At 47.3% G+C, this 17,904-nt stretch overlaps 2 protein-coding genes across 6 annotated transcripts in view; one reads left to right on the forward strand and one right to left on the reverse strand.

The window, feature by feature from the left end:
• Positions 1-13,294, reverse strand: Fam221b (family with sequence similarity 221 member B). 3 transcript variants are annotated; one of them, XM_045147328.1, is made up of 8 exons: positions 13,197-13,294; positions 11,626-12,146; positions 7,723-8,449; positions 7,422-7,565; positions 1,514-1,624; positions 1,179-1,376; positions 913-1,032; positions 1-766 (listed from the first exon to the last, which is right to left on the reverse strand). In XM_045147328.1, exons 3-8 carry the CDS (start codon positions 8,447-8,449, stop codon positions 585-587), a joined length of 1,482 nt encoding a protein of 493 aa, XP_045003263.1. In that variant the 5' UTR covers positions 11,626-12,146; positions 13,197-13,294; the 3' UTR covers positions 1-584. The 3 variants fall into 3 exon arrangements, with proteins under 3 accessions (XP_045003263.1, XP_045003268.1, XP_045003266.1); XM_045147333.1 differs by lacking the exon at positions 13,197-13,294 and having other exon boundaries at positions 11,626-11,787; positions 11,952-12,335; XM_045147331.1 differs by lacking the exon at positions 13,197-13,294 and having other exon boundaries at positions 11,626-11,787; positions 11,902-12,335.
• Positions 12,524-17,904, forward strand: part of Tmem8b (transmembrane protein 8B) — a 24,289-nt gene continuing 18,908 nt past the window's right edge. For all 3 annotated transcript variants that reach the window (XM_004658328.3, XM_045147293.1, XM_045147304.1), the window contains exon 1: positions 12,524-13,052. In XM_004658328.3, the coding sequence (XP_004658385.2) occupies positions 12,524-13,052 (529 nt within the window). The remainder of the gene's footprint in view (positions 13,053-17,904) is intronic.

Raw genomic sequence — 17,904 nt, forward strand, 5'->3', positions numbered from 1 at the left:
TAATGGCTAAGCCATCTCTTCAGCCTTTTTTTTTTTCTTTTCTTAGTGCATCAGTAGGAAACTACACTCTGAAATCTACTTGATTACAAAGTCTTTATCTTTTTAAAAACAGAATGGCATGCCAGGGCCTCTAGCAACAGTAAATGAGCTCCAGATGCATGTGCCACTTTGTGTCTGGCTTTATGTAGGTACTGGGGAATTGAACTCCAGGCAGCAGATGCCTTTAACCACTGAACCATCTCCCCAGCCTCACAAAGTGTTTACCTTATGGGAGCCCCGGATACATCTGAAATGACTGTCTAGTCTATCCTTCTTGGGATGGCCTCCTCCTTCTTAAAGCCAGTCTCAACTGTAGCTGTGATAGAGGCAAATGGGTAGATCTATCCTGTCTCCTGCTTAGTGTCATCTCTTGCCTGCAGTAAGTGCTGAACCTAAGTTGGATTTTGGCTCTACCTGCCCCACACACAGCCAAGTCAGAATCTATTGACTTTTCTTTATTGCTGACCTAGGCCAGGCTCAGAAAGGCCTACGCCAGTTGTTGATAGTGTATATTCTTGGAGGAGGGAAAAGCAGAGGTAAAAAGGTCAGGTATGGGAGTCAGGTGTGGGGTCATACTGGAGGCTGCTTGGGCCAGGGAATACAGGGGATCTAGGGTGGGAACTGAGGCTACTAGACAGTCTCTGGCTCTGGATGGCCTCAAGGTCAGAGTTGTTGAGATCGGCTTCTTGGAGGATATTCATCTCTGCAAAAGGCTCATAATCTGCTCCTGGGGGTAGAAACAAGTGTAGTCATGGGATGTGAGGTGGATGGGGTGAGCCTGGAAAAGATGGGGGCGGGTGGGAATGTCTTTCTGCCTGTCTTCCTCCTGACTACAGATGCTAGCATGCTACCTGCCCCAAGTTGTTCATTTACCATGAGGCCTCCCTCCTCGTCTCCGGGTCTCCTCAGTCTCAAAGAAAGTCTCATGTTCCTCCCAGCGCCGGTCACAGGCCGCACAGAGGAAATTAGACTCAAAAAAGCTGCAGCAACAGCCTGGGGCACAAGAATAGCAAGAGCACGAGGAATTGTGGAATCCCTGTGAGATGACCACATTCTTCACTTCTTTTTTCCCCACACATACCCATCCATCCTCACCCCATAATATTTTCCCCAAATACCCTCCTGGCACTAGAAGTTACCACGATGTCGGCAGGGATGGGCTCCAGTGGCTGCATGCTCTTCATGGCTGTGTTTACAGCGGCACTGAGCTCTCCAGGCTATGGGGTTGAAGGTGGACCGTCTCTTGAGCCAGAACTCACCCACCTCCTCTGGACGTGATGGGATGAAGCAGAACATGAGGCACCGGCACTGGCTCACGCTGCAGGGCACTGAGATGTCTTCAAGAATGGGAGTGAACGGAGGGTCAGTCTCTCCCATGCTAATCCCTCCCCCGTCCACATGCACAGACCGCCCTCTCTCATCCCAGGATAGCCATCCCTCCAGACTTGACAGAGGCTGATGCCTTCTCCCCTACCAGAGGCGATCTGGTGCTGTTTCAGCAAGTGTCCACAAAAGCACTTGGATTTGTTTCCAATCTGGAAACAGTCCCACAGGTAATGGGGGCAGCGCCAGCCAATGTAGAGTCCTAAGCATAGAAGGACGAAACAAAAGGAAAAAGTGAGAGAGAGAAAAATCCTAAACTCCCTGCAGGTATTTGACTTCTCCCCTGGTATGGGGGGTGGGGAACTCACCTTTATGCTGGGGTATCTGTTTCTTCCTAGAAGTCCTCATTTCTGCCCCTTAAACTTTCTTCCTTAAGGCTTTACTATCATTCCCAAGTGTCATCAGTTCCCTTCCCATCCCAGGGTTCTCTCCATCTCGGTCAGCCTGACAGAGATGACTGAAGATAGTCTTTTGTTTCTGAGCAGGAAGATTATAGAGGACTTTTTTTTTTTTTCAAGGTAGGGTCTCGCTGTAGTCCAGGCTGACCTGGAATTCACTATGTAGTCTCAGGGTGACCTTGAACTCACTGCGATCCTCCTACCTCTGCCTCCCAAGTGCTGGGATTAAAGGCATGTGCCACCACACCTGGCTTAGATGACATTTTGTTTGAAGATGAACATGAATATAACTGATTCCCCTGTGACTTGTGGGGTTTCTCATCTCCCCCATGTTAGAACCCAGTCTTCCTGGTGTCTACTGTGAAGAAGAGGGAAGCTGGCTGGTCAGGTGGACAGTAGGTGATGGGCCTTGGCTCCTAAGAATGGTTAATAAATGATCTTGAAGAAGCAGAGATTGGACAGCCCTGGTGCCAAAAGGTTAGAGAAGACCTGTCCTTTACTTCTTCAGGTCCCCACATTCATAATCCCTTCAGTGTTCTTGGTGTTATGGAACTCATGTCTTCCATAAACCCGAGAAGGGCTGCTAATGACTCTCCAAAGGTCAGCACAAACAGGCAGGTCAAAAGTCATGAGTGGTAAAAAAAAAAATCACTAAGGCACCAGCAGATAGAGCTCTGAGGGCCTGGGCTCAGGAGTGGGGTGTGAAACTGGCAGGCTTTATGGCCAGTCTCACCAAGGCAAGTGTAGTGCTAGAAAGACATATTAGGAGAACCAGACAGCACCTTCCTCTCAGGCTTGTGCATTCTCTGAGAAATAGCAGAGTATCAACATCCAGCTCACAATCCTGCCTAGGATCTGCAGCTATAGGACTCATGTTCCCTTTGAAGTCTCAATGGAAATTTCTCCTCTTCCAAAAGTTGTCTCTGCCTGCCTTACCTGTCTCTGTCTGTGCCTCCTCTGCCTTCTACAACTCCCTGTGCTCCCCGTCACACTCAATCCATTGCAGTAGATCGTTCACTTGTATTCTCATTAGGGTGTGAGCTCCACAAAGGAAGGTTCTATCTTTCATCAGTATCTCTAATTCTGGTACAAAACAGATGCTCAGAGAATATAGACTTCCTGAGTGAGTGAAACAAACTCCTTCAGGAAAACAGTTCACAGTTCTGTTTCAGGCCAGGTGTTCTCATCTTACCCATAGTTTCTCAGGATCTAAAGCCTATTCAGATGTGGCTTTTGGCTTGGCTGCTTCTGGCTTGCTACTGGCAGCCAGTGCTCCAACGGTCTGTAACACCCAGAATGCTTGGTTGAGAGTACAGACATAGGCAGTCACAATGGGGTGGGTGGGAGCCAGAACTCCACTAGAGAAATTCTGAACTCTAGAATAGAGACACAATGGATTGGCAGGTGAGGTGTTGAGGTGAACTAGGGCCTATGCCCACAGATAAAGGTTTGGCCTGAGTGCCTAGGGGAGTCCGATTTAAGGTGTGGACATCAGTGCCTAGCATTCAGATGAAGCATTTGAATAGGAGACTGGCAATACCACCCCAGAGTGTATTCTCTTGTTCTATTTAATGCTCTTAAAGAGGGAAGACTAGTACCTGGCCTTGCAGTCCATCTTTTCCCTGATTTCAAACTCCTTTCCTGTTATAAGTGCACAAAGGTTGGTAGGGACAGGAAACATCTGGGATGCCATTATGACTCTACAACACAGTACAGATCTGTAATTGCATAATCACATTTGTATGCTAACATCTATTTCTTTTTTTTTTTAATTTATTTATTTATTTATTTATTTGAGAGCAACAGACACAGAGAGAAAGACAGATAGAGGGAGAGAGAGAGAATGGGCGTGCCAGGGCTTCCAGCCTCTGCAAACGAACTCCAGATGCGTGTGCCCCCTTGTGCATCTGGCTAACGTGGGACCTGGGGAACCGAGCCTCGAACCAGGGTCCTTAGGCTTCACAGGCAAGCGCTTAACCACTAAGCCATCTCTCCAGCCCAACATCTATTTCTTAAAGGTATCCATACAACATACAGCTGTCTTAAAATGCAGGATGCCTTCAATCTAGACCTTTCCCCTGAGCTTCAGCTCCATATAGCCATCTGTCTACTAGACTCTTTTCAGCAGTATGTTCTGTAAATGCTTAAAATGCACTATATCTAATTATTACTTCCACACTTAGCTTTTGGTCTTTGTCCTCTGTTCATCTATACATATTCATTCTGCAACTACTGTTTTAGACATTCATTTATCCAATCAGCCACTTAAGCCAAAAACTTTGGTGTTATTCCACTTTTTTTTTTTTTTTTTTTTTTTGGTAAAACAATTTTCAGTTTTCTACAGTCAGGGAAACTTCTCTAGTAACAAAGTATAGAAATGATCCCTGAGGGCTGGAGAGATGGCATAGTGGTTAAGCGCTTGCCTGTGAAGCCTAAGGACCCCATTTCGAGGCTCAGTTCCCCAGGACCCACGTTAGTCAGATGCACAAGGGGGCGCACATGTCTGGAGTTTGTTTGCAGTGGCTGGAGGACCTAGCGCGTCCATTTCCTCTATCTGCCTCTTTCGGTCTCTGTCGCTCTCAAATAAATAAAAATAACAAGAACAAAATTTTAGAAAAAAAAAAGTGAAATTAAAAAAAAAGAAATGATCCTTGAAAGTATAGTCTTGTTATTCTACTTTTTAAACTTACTCCATCCACACATCCAACAATCTAATAGTTTTACCTTGTCAGCATTTTGAGTCTGTCCACTACTCTTTACCTTCACCCATGCACGCCTTACCTGGATTACCACCAGTGCCTCTCAACAGTCTTCCTATGTCTGATTTTGCTTTTCTATAGTCCAGTCTATTGCCAGAGTGATTTTTCAAAAGCACAAATCTAGGGTCTAGGGAAATGCCTCAGTGAATAAAGCACTTGCAACTCTGAGTTTGGGTCCCCAGACTCCAAGTAAAAGCCAGAAGCTGTGGTGTGGTGGGCTTCTGGTAACTCTAGCATGCCCATGGTGAGGAAGAAAGTGGACACACAAGTAGTGAACAATGAGAGACCTTGCCTCAAATGAGGTGAAAGGTGAGGGCTGATTAGAAAGATGTCCTCTGATCTCAACATATGAACCATGGCACGCACATGCCTACACTCACACACATGAACATGCACACACACACACATATTTTTTTAAAAAAACACACAAATATTATTTGTTGTCCCACTTAAAATATTTTGGTGATTCTCAGTATATAATCATAACTCTTTAGCTTCACACTGTTTGTAGAGCTGAGCTAGTGCCCACAACACTGTGGACCAGGCAAAACAAACAATAACAAAAACGCATTGCTTTGGTTTCTTAAGATGCCTTGTCATAGCCAGGCATGGTGGTGCACACCTTTAGCAGTTGGGAGGTAGAGGTAGGAGGATTGCCGTGAGTTTGAGGCTACCCTGAGACTCCGTAGTGAATTCCAGGACAGCCTGGGCTAGAATGAAACCCTACCTTGAAAAACCAAAAAAAAAAAAAAAAAAAAAAAAAAAAGTCATGTCTCACCTTTATTCTTTTAGTATTATTTTTATATATTTTGAGATATATTCTTGCTATGTAGTTGACTCTAGCCTTGAACTTTGGATCTACCTCCCAAGTGTTGAGACTGGGTATACACCACCATGCCTAGCTTGACCACTTCTTCTTACCATTTTATAGATACCAGCTAAGAAGTCTTTCCAAGGCTTATAGTATTTATCTACACCCAAAATTAGTGTCCCTTTTCTTTGCTCCTGTAGCACTCTGGTTGAGCAGTTGTTAATGTGAATTGTCATTTTACTTGCTGCTATTGTTTATAAGAGTACAAATTATTTGAGGTTTTTAAAAACTTTTTTTGAAACAGGGTCACACTATATATTTGAGGGATTTTTGTACTTGAATCCTTACCTGTTCTACTACTTCCGTAACTAAATTGATGCTTGGCATACAGGTGGCACACAGTGTCCGTTGAAAGAATTTTACAAAAAACTTACATATGAAATTTCTCCACACACCATATAGTGTTACAGAGTCTCGATTCTCCAGGAACTCAAGATCAGCATTAGAAGAAGACAGACCCCAAATTATCTTTGCTTAGGAATTGTGCAAACACTTTCATTTCTATATACACTGCCCACTTAGTCAGGGAAATACAGACATTCATTCCCAAGAAGAAATGCAGGTCTTGAAGAGAAGGAAGTGGATAGGTAGGTCCAAGAAGAATACTAAAAGGACTGACCAGGTCCTGTCTTTGCAAGAACGTAAGAACAACGAAAACAGTAACAAAACAAAATAGCCATTTCAATACTTGAATGGAAACCGGGAAACAAATAAGATCATTGATTTTCTTGGTTCAAAAGTGGAGAGAAGGCTTAGCGGTTAAGTGCTTGCCTGTGAAGCCTAAGGACCCCGGTTCGAGGCTCGGTTCCCCAGGTCCCACGTTAGCCAGATGCACAAGGGGGCGCATGCGTCTGGAGTTCGTTTGCAGAGGCTGGAAGCCCTGGCGCGCCCATTCTCTCTCTCTCCCTCTATCTGTCTTTCTCTCTGTGTCTGTTGCTCTCAAATAAATAAATAAATAATAATTAAAAAAAAGTGGAGAGAATAGGGATAAAGACGTTATGTAATCATTTAATTATCTCAAAAATTTAGGCCTTTTGACACAGCTATATTCCCTTCATAAAAGAAAAAGATAGATCAAAGACCAAAGTCTTTGGAGTGGATTTAGTCTAGAAATACCAGAATCCTCATAGCAGGTCAGATTGGTCTTCTCACTGAAATTAGTATTCTCTATTGGTGTGAACCCACTAACACAGTAGGCATGCTGAAACCCAGGGTGTCAAGTATGTACACAGATCATTTGAACTCCCATTACGGAGACAGCAGGGCACTTACAGCAATGTCAAGAGCACTAGTGATGAGCTGGGAGTTGGACTCATTATGGTTATTTGACTCAACTCTTTGGTGGGGATACTCAAGGATTTGGGGTACCTAAGTGATCATGAATCTGGCATACAGGTGTGAAAGCCTATAACAGAGTGCTACGAAAAGGACCAAGATATTGTACCATATCAGAACAACAGGGTTCCTAGTGACTGTCCTGAGCCCTGGGCCATTTCTTCTTTAGGTGACTGGTGTAGACTATTTGGGGCTGGCCCCTGACCCTTCTGTCTGTAAAAACAAAAAAATTAGTGCTTTTGAGCGCTGCATGGTGGTGCACTCCTTTAATCCCAGCACTCGGGAGGCAGAGATAGGAGGATCATCCTGAGTTCAAGGCCACCCTGAGATGACAGCGTGAATTCCAGGTCAGCCCGGGCTATAGTAAGACCCTACTTTGAAAAATCGAAAAACCAAAAAAAATTAGTACTTCTACCAGACCCTACTTGGACTTTATATGACTATCCCCACCTTCTATCAGATCTATCCTGTTATTATTTTTTGGCCAGTCCACCTGCTTTCCTTTCAGATTCCAGGGTAGGTTGGCAAGGCTATTTCCACAAGGGGTGCCTATTAAATGGGCAGCTTTCCAGACCTGCTGGGTTTGAAGCTGTCTGTGGGTCTGTGAAAGGCTTCTTAAAGGCTGTCTAGGCTCACCTGTTTGGATGGCCTTTAGGGCTGCCTGTTTCTCCCACTGGAAAAGATTGTTCGACGGAGCCCTGAATTGTTCTCTGTGCATTGCCTTAGCCATTTCCACCAGCTCTGCCTGCTTAGCAAGGACCTCTGGATGACTTGCACGATCTGGGAAGGGTGAGGAAGGGCTGAGTAATCAGGAAGAAGTAAAAGTCCTAAAACTAAGAGAAGGATCCATGTTCAAGAGTAACCCAGTCCCTGCCTTCTGGGGCAAGTCAAGGACAGTGGACAGTCATCAGAATAGGGGAAAGGTAGGAGCAATTACAGCTAACTCTTTTCTTCCCCTTCTTGCTCAGATGGGGTTCAGGCAAGGCTGTGTGGGTGGTGATTTCACTGGTGTCCACTTTCTGGTTGTCCTTTCCTGTCTTTTCCTCCTGCTTTGTATATGTGTCCATGTGAACCTGGGCTGAAGGGCCTGAGAGGGAGTCCTTTGGAAGGTACTCAAATTTAGGGTCTTGGGTCTGTGGGATCTCATTGGAAGAAATTTCAGCAACGAAGAGTTCCCTTAAAGAAACATGGGGAGACTCAGATATATTGTTTCCTGGCAAAGGTTGAAAAGGAAAGGATTCTCTTGGGACATTAGAAATCTGAGTCTCAGATGTAGTGAACTCCCAAGGGTTCTCAGGGATGGACACTTTTAAAGAACCCACAGAGAGGGAAGGCTTCACAAGACTTTCAGAGGTGTGAGGTTTTAAGGGGATCTGGGAAGTGGATGACACCAAGGAAAGTTCAAAAGGCTCTAAAGGAGTTTCAAAGACAGAAGGCCTTAGGTGGCCCTCAGAGGCCTGGATCTCAGGAATCAGGAAAGTAGATGTTTCAAATTGAGGTTCAGAGGCATGTTGCTCTAAAGGCATCTGGGAGACAGAAGGCTCCTGGAGAGTTTCAGGGATAGAAGGCTCCTGTTGGTCTTCAGCAGTGGGGTCCTTTGACGAGGGGTGCTCCTTTGCATTCATGTTGGTTTGAGGCTCTTCTGTTACCTCGTCTGCTTCCATCTAGTGGTAAAAAAGGGTACAGGCTTCAGTAGGTTGGGATTGGAGGGTCTACAAATCAGGGTAGAGCCCAGGGTTCACAGGGGTTTAAGGATTAAGAAAAAGGTCTTAGAATACCTAAGACACAAGAGGAGCAAGGAGAGCTCTAGGTCTCAGGGTATGAGGCCAGGAGGTTCACTCATGTTTTCACACCCCACGTGGCATGATGCTATGGGTTGTGAGAGAGCTGGAATTTAGATTGAAAGGTCAAAGCAGCCAGAATCCCATCAGTAGATGGTAGCAGAGGACCATGCCCCAAACGGAAGCCCCAATATTGCTATTTACAGAGTCAAAGCATATCTTAGGACCCTGGAGATGAAGCCATGGAGTCCTGGACACTGAGAATGTGTAAGCCAAAGTTACGGTTGGCTTCCAAGAATGCAGGAGAATGTCATGCTGCCTAAGGGAGGACCTTATCTATACTCCAGCATAGACGTCCTCTGTTGATCTCATTCATGAGGCTTAATTTAACCCAGCCATATGCTTCTGGCTTATTTATTTACTTATAATGAGTCTTGCTATGTAGCCCCTTGTGGCCTGGAACCCCTTGTGATCCTCCTGCCTCAGCCTCCAGAGTACTGGGATTACAGAGATACATTACCACATCTGGCGACCGATGACTTCAAAATCCATATTTCTATTTTTTTTTTTTTGAGGCAGTTGCTCATTCTAGCCCAGGCTGATCTGAAATTCACTCTTTAGTCCCAGGCTGGCCCAGAACTCACAGTCATCTTTCTACCTCTGCCTCCTGAGTGCTGGGATTAAAGGCATGTGCCTGGACAAAACTATATTTCTAGCTTGAAGCTTTTTATACTCTTGTACTTTACATGCAAACCCACTTCCTTTTTATTTTATCTATTTGGGGGGCTGGGTGAGGATAAAGGCAGATAGAAAGACTAGGCATGCCAGGGCCTTCAGCCATTGCAAACGAATTCCAGATGCATGTGCCACCTTGTGCATCTGACTTATGTGGGTCCTGGGGAAATAAACCTGGGTCCTTTAGCTTTGCAGGCAAACACCTTAACCACTAAGCCATTTCTCCAGCCTATCCTCCCCGCCTTTTTGAGGTAGGTTTTCACTCTAGCTCAGGCCGACCTGGAATTCACTATGTAGTCTCAGGGTGGCCTTGAGCTAACGGCGATCCTTCTACCTCTGCCTCCGGAGTGCTGGGATTAAAGGCGTGTGCACCATGCCTGGCTCTCCAGCCCATTTTTTATTTTAATTATTTATTTATATTTATTTATTTGAGAGAGAAAGCAAAACACTTTCTTGATAGACATTTCTTCTTCTTAATATTTTATTTTTATTTATTTATTTGAGAAACAGATATTTGAGAGACAGAGACAGAAAGAGGCAGAGAAAGAGAATGGGAGCGCCAGGGCCTCCAGCCATTGCAAACAAACTCCTTTCGCATGCACTACCTTATGCATCTGGTTTTATGTAGGTCCTGGGGAACTGAACCTGGGTCCTTTGGCTTTGCAAGCAAGTGCCTTAACAGCTAAGCCATCTCTCCAGTCCTTGATAGACTTTTTTTTTTTGTTTTGTTTTTTTGAGGTAGGATCTCACTCTGGCCCAGGCTGACCTGGAATTCACTGTGTAGTCTCAGGGTGGCCTCGAACTCACGGTGATCCTCCTACCTCTGCCTCCCGAGTGCTGGCATTAAAGGCGTGCGCCACCACGCCCGGCTTCTTGATAGACATTTTTAATTGGATGTTCCACATAGGCTGCAAAACGGAATTTTACCCTAGCCTTCATCTTCAAATAAAACTTTATTTCCAGCGGGGCGTGGTGGCGCACGCCTTTTATCCCAGCACTCAGGAGGCAGAGGTAGGATTGCCATGAGTTCAAGGCCACCCTGAGACTACACAGTGAATTCCAGGTCAGCCTGGGCCAGAGTGAGACCCTACCTCGAAAAATCAAACAAACAACAAAACAATCTTTATTTCCAATCTTTTAAATATTCCCAAAACATATCCTCTCCTCTCTTACCTCCAATTTGTTCAAATTCTTATTATATCTTTTGCTTCTTTAATAGCTTTGCCCCTCTACTACCATCCCCAACACACTGACCCATTCTTCCACTTATTTATGAAACTTACACTTTTATAAAGAGCCTGATCTTATACGTTTACTCAGGCACTATGCTAAGCACTGGACTTGGGAGAGTGACAATTTAACTCACAGTGACAATATAAATGAGTTGATATTGTGCTGAGGTAAATTCAGGAGGCTGTGAAGAATTTGAAGTCCAGGAAGGTGGCTCTCCTTGATCCAATCAAGATCTTTGCAGAATACTCAGTGACTCATGCTAAAGGTTAAATTCAAATTTCCTGGCCTTGGCATTCCCCTCAGGTGCTGAGGATTGAACTGAGGGCCCTCCATATGGAAGGCAAGTGTTCTACCATTTGAGTTACATCCTCAATCCTTGTTTTCTTTATTTTTTAAAATTTTCATTTATTTATTTATTTATGAGGGGAGCAGAAAGAATGGGAATGCCAGGCCCTCTAGCCATTGAAAACGAACTACAGACACATGCACCACCATGTGCATCTGGCTTATGTGGGTTCTGGCGAGTCGAACCTCTCAGGCAAGTGCCTTAGTTGCTAAGCCATCTCTTCAGCTCAACCCCCCCCCCCCTTTTTTTTTGAGACAGAGTTTCACCATGTAGCCCCTGGCTGGCCTGGAACTCACTATGTAGACCAAACTGGCCTTAAACTTGCAGCAATTCTCCTGCCTCTGGCTAAGTGCAGACATTATAGGCAAGCACCACCATGGTGGTCTGTCATCATTTGCAACCCTATTCGAGGAGTCTCAACTTTCCCTGCTCTAGTTTTCCCCATGCCCTAGAAATACTGCATCTTAAGCTCTTATAAGCCTTTCTAAAGAGGACTTTGGGAAGGGGCAGAAGTAGGATGATGGGACGGAAGGTGACCTCAGCCAGCTACAGGGAAAAGGACCTGAGGGCAGAGAACCAGAGCATGGGAGTGAATGAAAGGGGAAGAGGGTAGACAGAATTGGGTGAGTGGGAGAGGTAAGGATGAAAAGTAGAGAATGGGTGGTGGGGGGGGAACAGAAGGTGTGAGGAGGAGGAATGGGTTCAAGGTTTGGGTGTAGGGAGGACTGTTGGAGAAACTACCTACCTCTGGACTTAGGCTCGGTAGTTATAAATCCTTAGGATCTTTTCCTGGTCCCCCTGGAAGGAGTGCTGTTGGTGTGGATGAGCCGGGCTGCAGGAGCTAATTGAAAGGCCTTGCTCGCAAGTGTACTATTTGGGGACCCTCGCAGACGAGTTCTGGCTTGACCTGGGGAAGGGCCAGAAAAGAAAAAGACAAGGCGGGGGAGGGGGAGCATCAATGAGAGGGGAGTGTTTGACTGAAGTCCCTAGAACTCGGGCCGGAAGGGAAGGGATCTGTCACCAGGGCAACTGGAACGCCATCAGTCTCCATGGCAACAGCAGTGTGGTCACCTCGCGCGTGGGTGAGGTTTCCCGAGCCCGCTGCACTGGATACCCGGCTTGGGGCCGGGGGCTGAGCGCGTCTCTGCGTAGGCTGTGCGCACGTCGCGGGTACGTCCGAGCGAGGAGCCTGCGTGGGCGAGCGTCTCGAGGGTCCCCGCGCGATGTTCGATGGGGGCGGCGAGGATCTGAGAGGTCACCACGGCCCTGTGGTCCGGGTGGGAAGGGAAGGTCTCAGGGAGCTGGGGTCGGGGCGGAGACCGTCCTCGAAGCCCAGCCGACTTAAGTAAGCGGCCAATAGGACGGTCCGGGGGGCGGGCTTTACGGAGAGAGACCAATCCTGCGAGGCGGGGGGCGGGGCTCCCGACGAGCGTCACGCCGAGGCCGCCGCCGCGGGGCCTGGTTATCGCCGGTTCAGCGCAGCCCGGAGTCGCCCAGGCCTGAACTCCTGCCCAGGTCCCGGACCCCGACCCCGGACCCTCGAGGACACCCAAGACCACCCCCCGGGGGTGGGGAGCGGAGCCGCGGGTCAGCTCTGCGAGCGCCCCGCGCTGGCCTGCCCGGCCCCGCCCCCGCCCCGGGCCATGGCCCAGCCCTTGTCCCGGCCTCTCGTCCTATCCCAATCCCAGCCTTGGCCTCCGGCCCCGCCCTCGCCCCGCTTCCCAAATCCGTCCCAGCTGCGGCCTGGGTCCCTACAGATGCCAAGGTCCAGGGCTTCCCGCCAGTCCCAGTCCCTGGCCCTGGCCTGGCCCCTGTCTCCGCCTCGGCCCTTGCTGGACCACCCCTTTTCTCACATCCCAGCCCAGACTTTGTCCTCGCCCGACTCCCAGCGTTTGCTGAAACCCCTTGCCCCGTCTGGGTCCGCGTTCCCGTGCCCGGCACACTCCTTCCTTCAGTCACACCCGTTGCCCTTGGTGAAGCCCCAGTGCTCAGCCCGGCGCAACTCCTTATCCCAGCCTTTGCGCTCATCTCTGTGTTTACCCACGTCTCTCCCACTGGCCCCCCGCCTCTCTCATACTCTGCCCCTTTCCCAGCCTCGACTCAGGTCTGGGCTCCAGCTGCCGCCGGCCCTATTGCTGCTGTTGCTGTTCTCTGCCCTTGGCCCAGGGGCTGGTGAGTGCAGAAGCAGGAAGGACCGAGACAAGGATGGGGTTCCAGGGTCTGGGAGGAGTGGGGCAGGAGAGAGTTAAGAGAAGTGGGGCCTGGGGAGCTAGGTCACTGGGGTAGAAGTGGCGAGAAATAGGAGAGAGGACTTACACAACCGGAGCGGCGGGCCCCAAAGAGTGGTAATGCTACTTAGCTAACTCAGCAGGTGGATAATAGTCTCCAAGAGAGTCTGGGAAGTTTTCCTCATCTCCATCCTGACCCCCACTTGACTCTGGCTTTCTCAGGGAAGTCTTGGGGACTTTGCTCCTTCTGCCTCCAAAGTTTCACAGGGTGTGGGGAGAGGACTTCCTCCCACAGTTGAAGTCTCTGAAGACATGGCCTACAGCTTTGAGATACTGGATACACATTCAGACAGAGTTAGACAGTTCTGAAGACATGGCGCATGGACAAGAGCTAGTTGCCTTCATAATGAGTTTTGTTCTTGAGCGGAATCTTTCTAAACAAGCTTCATTAACCTAGCGGGTAAATCTTGGTGCTTTTAAAGCAGGCTTGAAATATATGAGGAAACAGGTTCGGGAGATAACAGTTTGTTCAAGATCATATTGTAGGTAAAAGATGATGCTGAGACTAGTAAAAAAAAGATATTTCCTAATTCCTGTGACATACTAGTAGACCCCTATTGCCATCTGCAATATGAAATAGACAATCAGACCCAAGTCTGCTCAAAGCATAATCTCTGCTTTTCTCCCTAGTCTGCCCTCAAGGAGGCTTTAATTCATAAGCTGTTTTTCACTTGCTGGGTGTAAGCCTAGGGCTACCATCATCCCAGGAAGTTATTTGGTTAGAAGCTGGAGTGGTTCAACTTAATGAGTAGAAGGAGGGAGACAGAGGGGTTCCCGGCTTAAGGGATGTGACATCTAGGTGGCCTCATCATGAAATGACTAGTATTCCTGAGCTCAGCCCCCAGCCAGCTTTGCTGTGCAGCACTGTAGATAGGTTGAAGATGTGTCTATGAGAGTCTTTCGTGATAACAGCTGACAGAGCAGCTGGGGTGGTTGGTGGGTTTCATTGAGCTCAGTGGGCCTGATTGAGTGTACCAGCCAGAGAAGATCAGTGGACACTAAGGTCTCAACCTCTGCAGAGAAGTCTAGGTATGTAACTGGAGGATCATGGAAATTCTGGTATGTACAATTCTGGTGTGTGAATGAATGCTTATGTGTTGGTGACATGGATATTGGGTAGGATGCACATGAGCTGATGTGTTCTCTGGAGTGCTTATGTTATTGTGTGAGGGTGAAGGAAGGTGGCATCACATACACACACACACTTTTCAGGTCAGCCTGCTCCTCTTATGTCCAGATTACTGAAGTGTTATCTTTGGCAGTGGGTAGTTCCTGGGTTGAAGGAAGTGTTGGGGGCTTTTCACAACAGGTAGATGTGTTCCACCAATCTCCAGCCAGTGTCCTGGAAGGACTGAATGGAGGTGGACACTTAGTGTTGATTGCAGCTACTGGCAAGTTGGGCATTAACAGAGGCAGTGAGGGGAGAACATACTGGTTAGCTTAATTTATCACTCCCATCCCTGCCATCATGGCTTTGTTTATGAATCCATTGAACAAGTAGTAATCTAATTCATGGAAGAGGGTGACAGCCTCAACATATACAGATCTCAAAGTTTTGGGTAAAAATACAATTTCCCAGAAGCAGATCTGGTGCTTTATAAAGGGGAGGCGAATTGTACTGAAGTTGGGAAGGAATGCCATGTACCCAACTGCAGGCAGGACTGCCCTTAGTGTTGCTAATAGTGCCTTGGCAGCTGTGGCTTGGTACATAGGGGTGCTCTGAGAACTAGTGGTGGTGATGAGTTTTGTCTGAGAAGGAGCTGGAAGTGACATAGAATAGGGCTGTAAAAAGGCTTTTTGTTGGCTTCAGTCTCATTTCAGGAATGGAAACTATGTCCTCGGGTCTCCTGGACCTACTTCTGATCCTTAGGGCTTTCCTTGGGCTTAGCTTTGCAAGTCCACAAAATGATCTTTCTTCTATTTAGTGCTGTTAGGAGCAGCGTTAGTCTCAGTGGTGTGTGTGTGTTTGAGGAGTTCAAGGCTTGGCTAGGGCCTTTGTTCATCTTTCTTTGGGACACTGGTCTGGTAAACCCTGTTCAGAATCCAAGTCAAGGCTTGGAATGGATGGCGCTGTGGACCCTTTCTCAAATTCTTTCCCCCTAAAAACCTTTTAGGTTCTAGAATTCTCAGCTGCTGTGCAGTCTTATTTCTCTATCAGTCTACTCTGTAACCTCCTTGGCAGCTGCCACTTTAGGGATGGCTTAGCCAGTTTTCCAATTCTTCAGTCCTTGCCTTAGTCCTTTTAACACCACGGTTTTAAAATTGTTTTTATTGATTTATTTTTATTTATTTGAGAGCAACAGACAGACACACAGAGAGAAAGAGAGCACGAGAGCGAGAGCACGCACCACAGCCTCCAGCCACTGCAAACGAACTCCAGATGCATCTGGTTTACATGGGTACTGGAGAATCGAGCCTTGAACTGGGGTCCTTAGGCTTCACAAGCAAGTGCTTAACCTCTAAACCATCTCTCCAGCCCAAACACCATCTCTCCAGCCCAAATACCATGTTTTTTTTTTTTTGTGATTGTCTATCTCTATGTCCCCAAGGTCATTAGCTTCTGTTCACATTAGCTTTCTGTGGGTCTGCACAGGAGACTGACTGACATGTGTCCTACCAGCAGTAATAGCTGGAGAGATTACCAGTTTTGAGGAGGAGCAGCCCTTTCCTAATTCCAGCAGAGGGTGCTCCAGAGCTCTTACTTTCTGTAACAATATTATCCAAAGCAGTTCAGCTCTGGGCCTTAGGCTCCCAGTGGTCTCAGGCAGGGTGATTTTCTTGTCCTTCATTTTCTGTGTCACCTCAGCTGCTGTCTGAATGCTGTGCTAAAGTGCTCAGCTTTCAGGTTGGCAGGTCTTTCTTGCTGGCACTTGAGACTGATCATATGGTTGGACTTGGAGACTAGCCCTTGGGTATAATCCACTGAGGATGTGTGCAGGCCAATTTAGGGAGAGTGACCTCCGCCTATGTGTGGACCTTCTTGAGTTTGACTCTTTAAGTTGCCCTAGTTTAGTGGAGACAACCTTACCCAGAATTCAGTAGCCAGCCTTTTCCAGATACCTCTTTTTCTGTTATTTCCAACATCGCATTTTTGGGGTCATGTCTCCCATCTGCAGAGATGAAGCTCATCAGACTAGGCACGCCCCATGGCTACTTCCTGTTTGGCTGAAAACTCCCCTTTGGAGTCCTCCAACCTGTACTCGGTCCTGGTGATGCCTGAGTCCATGCCTTCTCTCCTGTCCTGAGGCATGTTTTTGGGATTCTCTTGTGCTAGCTTGAGGTCCTCAGAACAGTCAGTGTTCACGGAACTTTCCTTTGGGAGACCTTGCCTGCCTTTCAGGGCCACCTCCTCCTATCCAGCTGAGCTGTGCATTTCTGCTTGGGCACTCCCAGTCTCTTGTGTTTGCCTGGCTAGTGCTAATGACTTTCTAGCCCACCTTAGCTCTGTTGCTGACACCAATGATCAGCGATCTTGACATTTCAGCTAGAGATGACCCCCCTCTCAATCTGGCCTGCTTCAAATGTTCCCAAATGATTTGAGAATTCCACTGGGTCACTCAATGACAACCTGTCTCGGCCTTCCTCTGGGGAACACCCCTGGCTACTCATTGTGATCCTGGAAGGGGCGCTGTCATAGTAGCCTGCCAGCTCCTGTTCTTGACTCTGCCACCCAAGCAGGTCCCTTGCAGCCTTCCCACACCTTCTCTCCCCTCTCCTGCCCTGACACAGCATACAGGCAGCGCTTGTGAAACTTCTGAGAGTTTTCACTGCTCCTAACCACTGGGGAACGGAAAGGGGAGAAAACAAACAAGGAAGTTACACAGTTCCATGCTGACTCTCAAGCCCCACAGGTGGAGTTCTAGCCTGTCCAGTGGCTCAAGAGCCTATGCCAACACACACACACACACACACACACACAAACACACACACACACGGCCTCCACAGTTCTGTTTTGTTAGGCTTGGTAATGGGACAGTAATGGCTAAGTGAGGGAGCAGATGTAAGGTCATATAAAGGACCCTGGTTTTAAAACCTCAGTTTGGTTAAGGCTGAAGCCTCAATTTCTTTATCTGTAAAGTGAATATGTTTTTTGCATGTGCATATGTGTGTACATATTTGTGTGGGTATATGTGTGTGTATGCACATGTGTGTGGTATGGTGTGTGTGTTTCTATGTGTGGGTATATATGTGTATGTATGCACATCTGTGTGTAGTGTGGTATGTATGTGTGTTTGTATGTGGTATGGTGTGTGTGTGGCATGGTGTGTATATGTGTGGGTATATATGTGTATGTATGCATGTGTGTGGTATGAATGTATGTTTGTATGTGTGTGTATGTGTATGTAGGTTGACCGTGGGTGTTTTCCTCTATCGTTTTCTCCACTCTATTATTTGAGACAGGGTCTCTAGCTAAGTGGAACTCACTGATTCAGCTGGACTAGCTGGCTTAGTCAACCGTATGGATTTCCTGTCTCTGTCTTTCCAGTGCTGGGATTACAGCTGGGTACCACCATATCTGGCACTATATATGAGAACTGGGGATCTGAATTCAGGTCCTCATGCTTGCATGGCAAGCACTTTATCCACTGAGCTATCTACCCCATAAAATGAGTATTTCCTTTTAAAAATGAAACATGTTTTCTGTAAGAACTAAACCAAATGATGTCTAGGGCATCACAAGACCCAGTTCCTAGCTGAGTAGAGTTTGAGCTGATGCTGTTGTTGAGAGAGACTGG

Source organism: Jaculus jaculus, chromosome 1 (genome assembly GCF_020740685.1).
Source record: "Jaculus jaculus isolate mJacJac1 chromosome 1, mJacJac1.mat.Y.cur, whole genome shotgun sequence".
NCBI classification, from domain to species: domain Eukaryota; kingdom Metazoa; phylum Chordata; class Mammalia; order Rodentia; family Dipodidae; genus Jaculus; species Jaculus jaculus.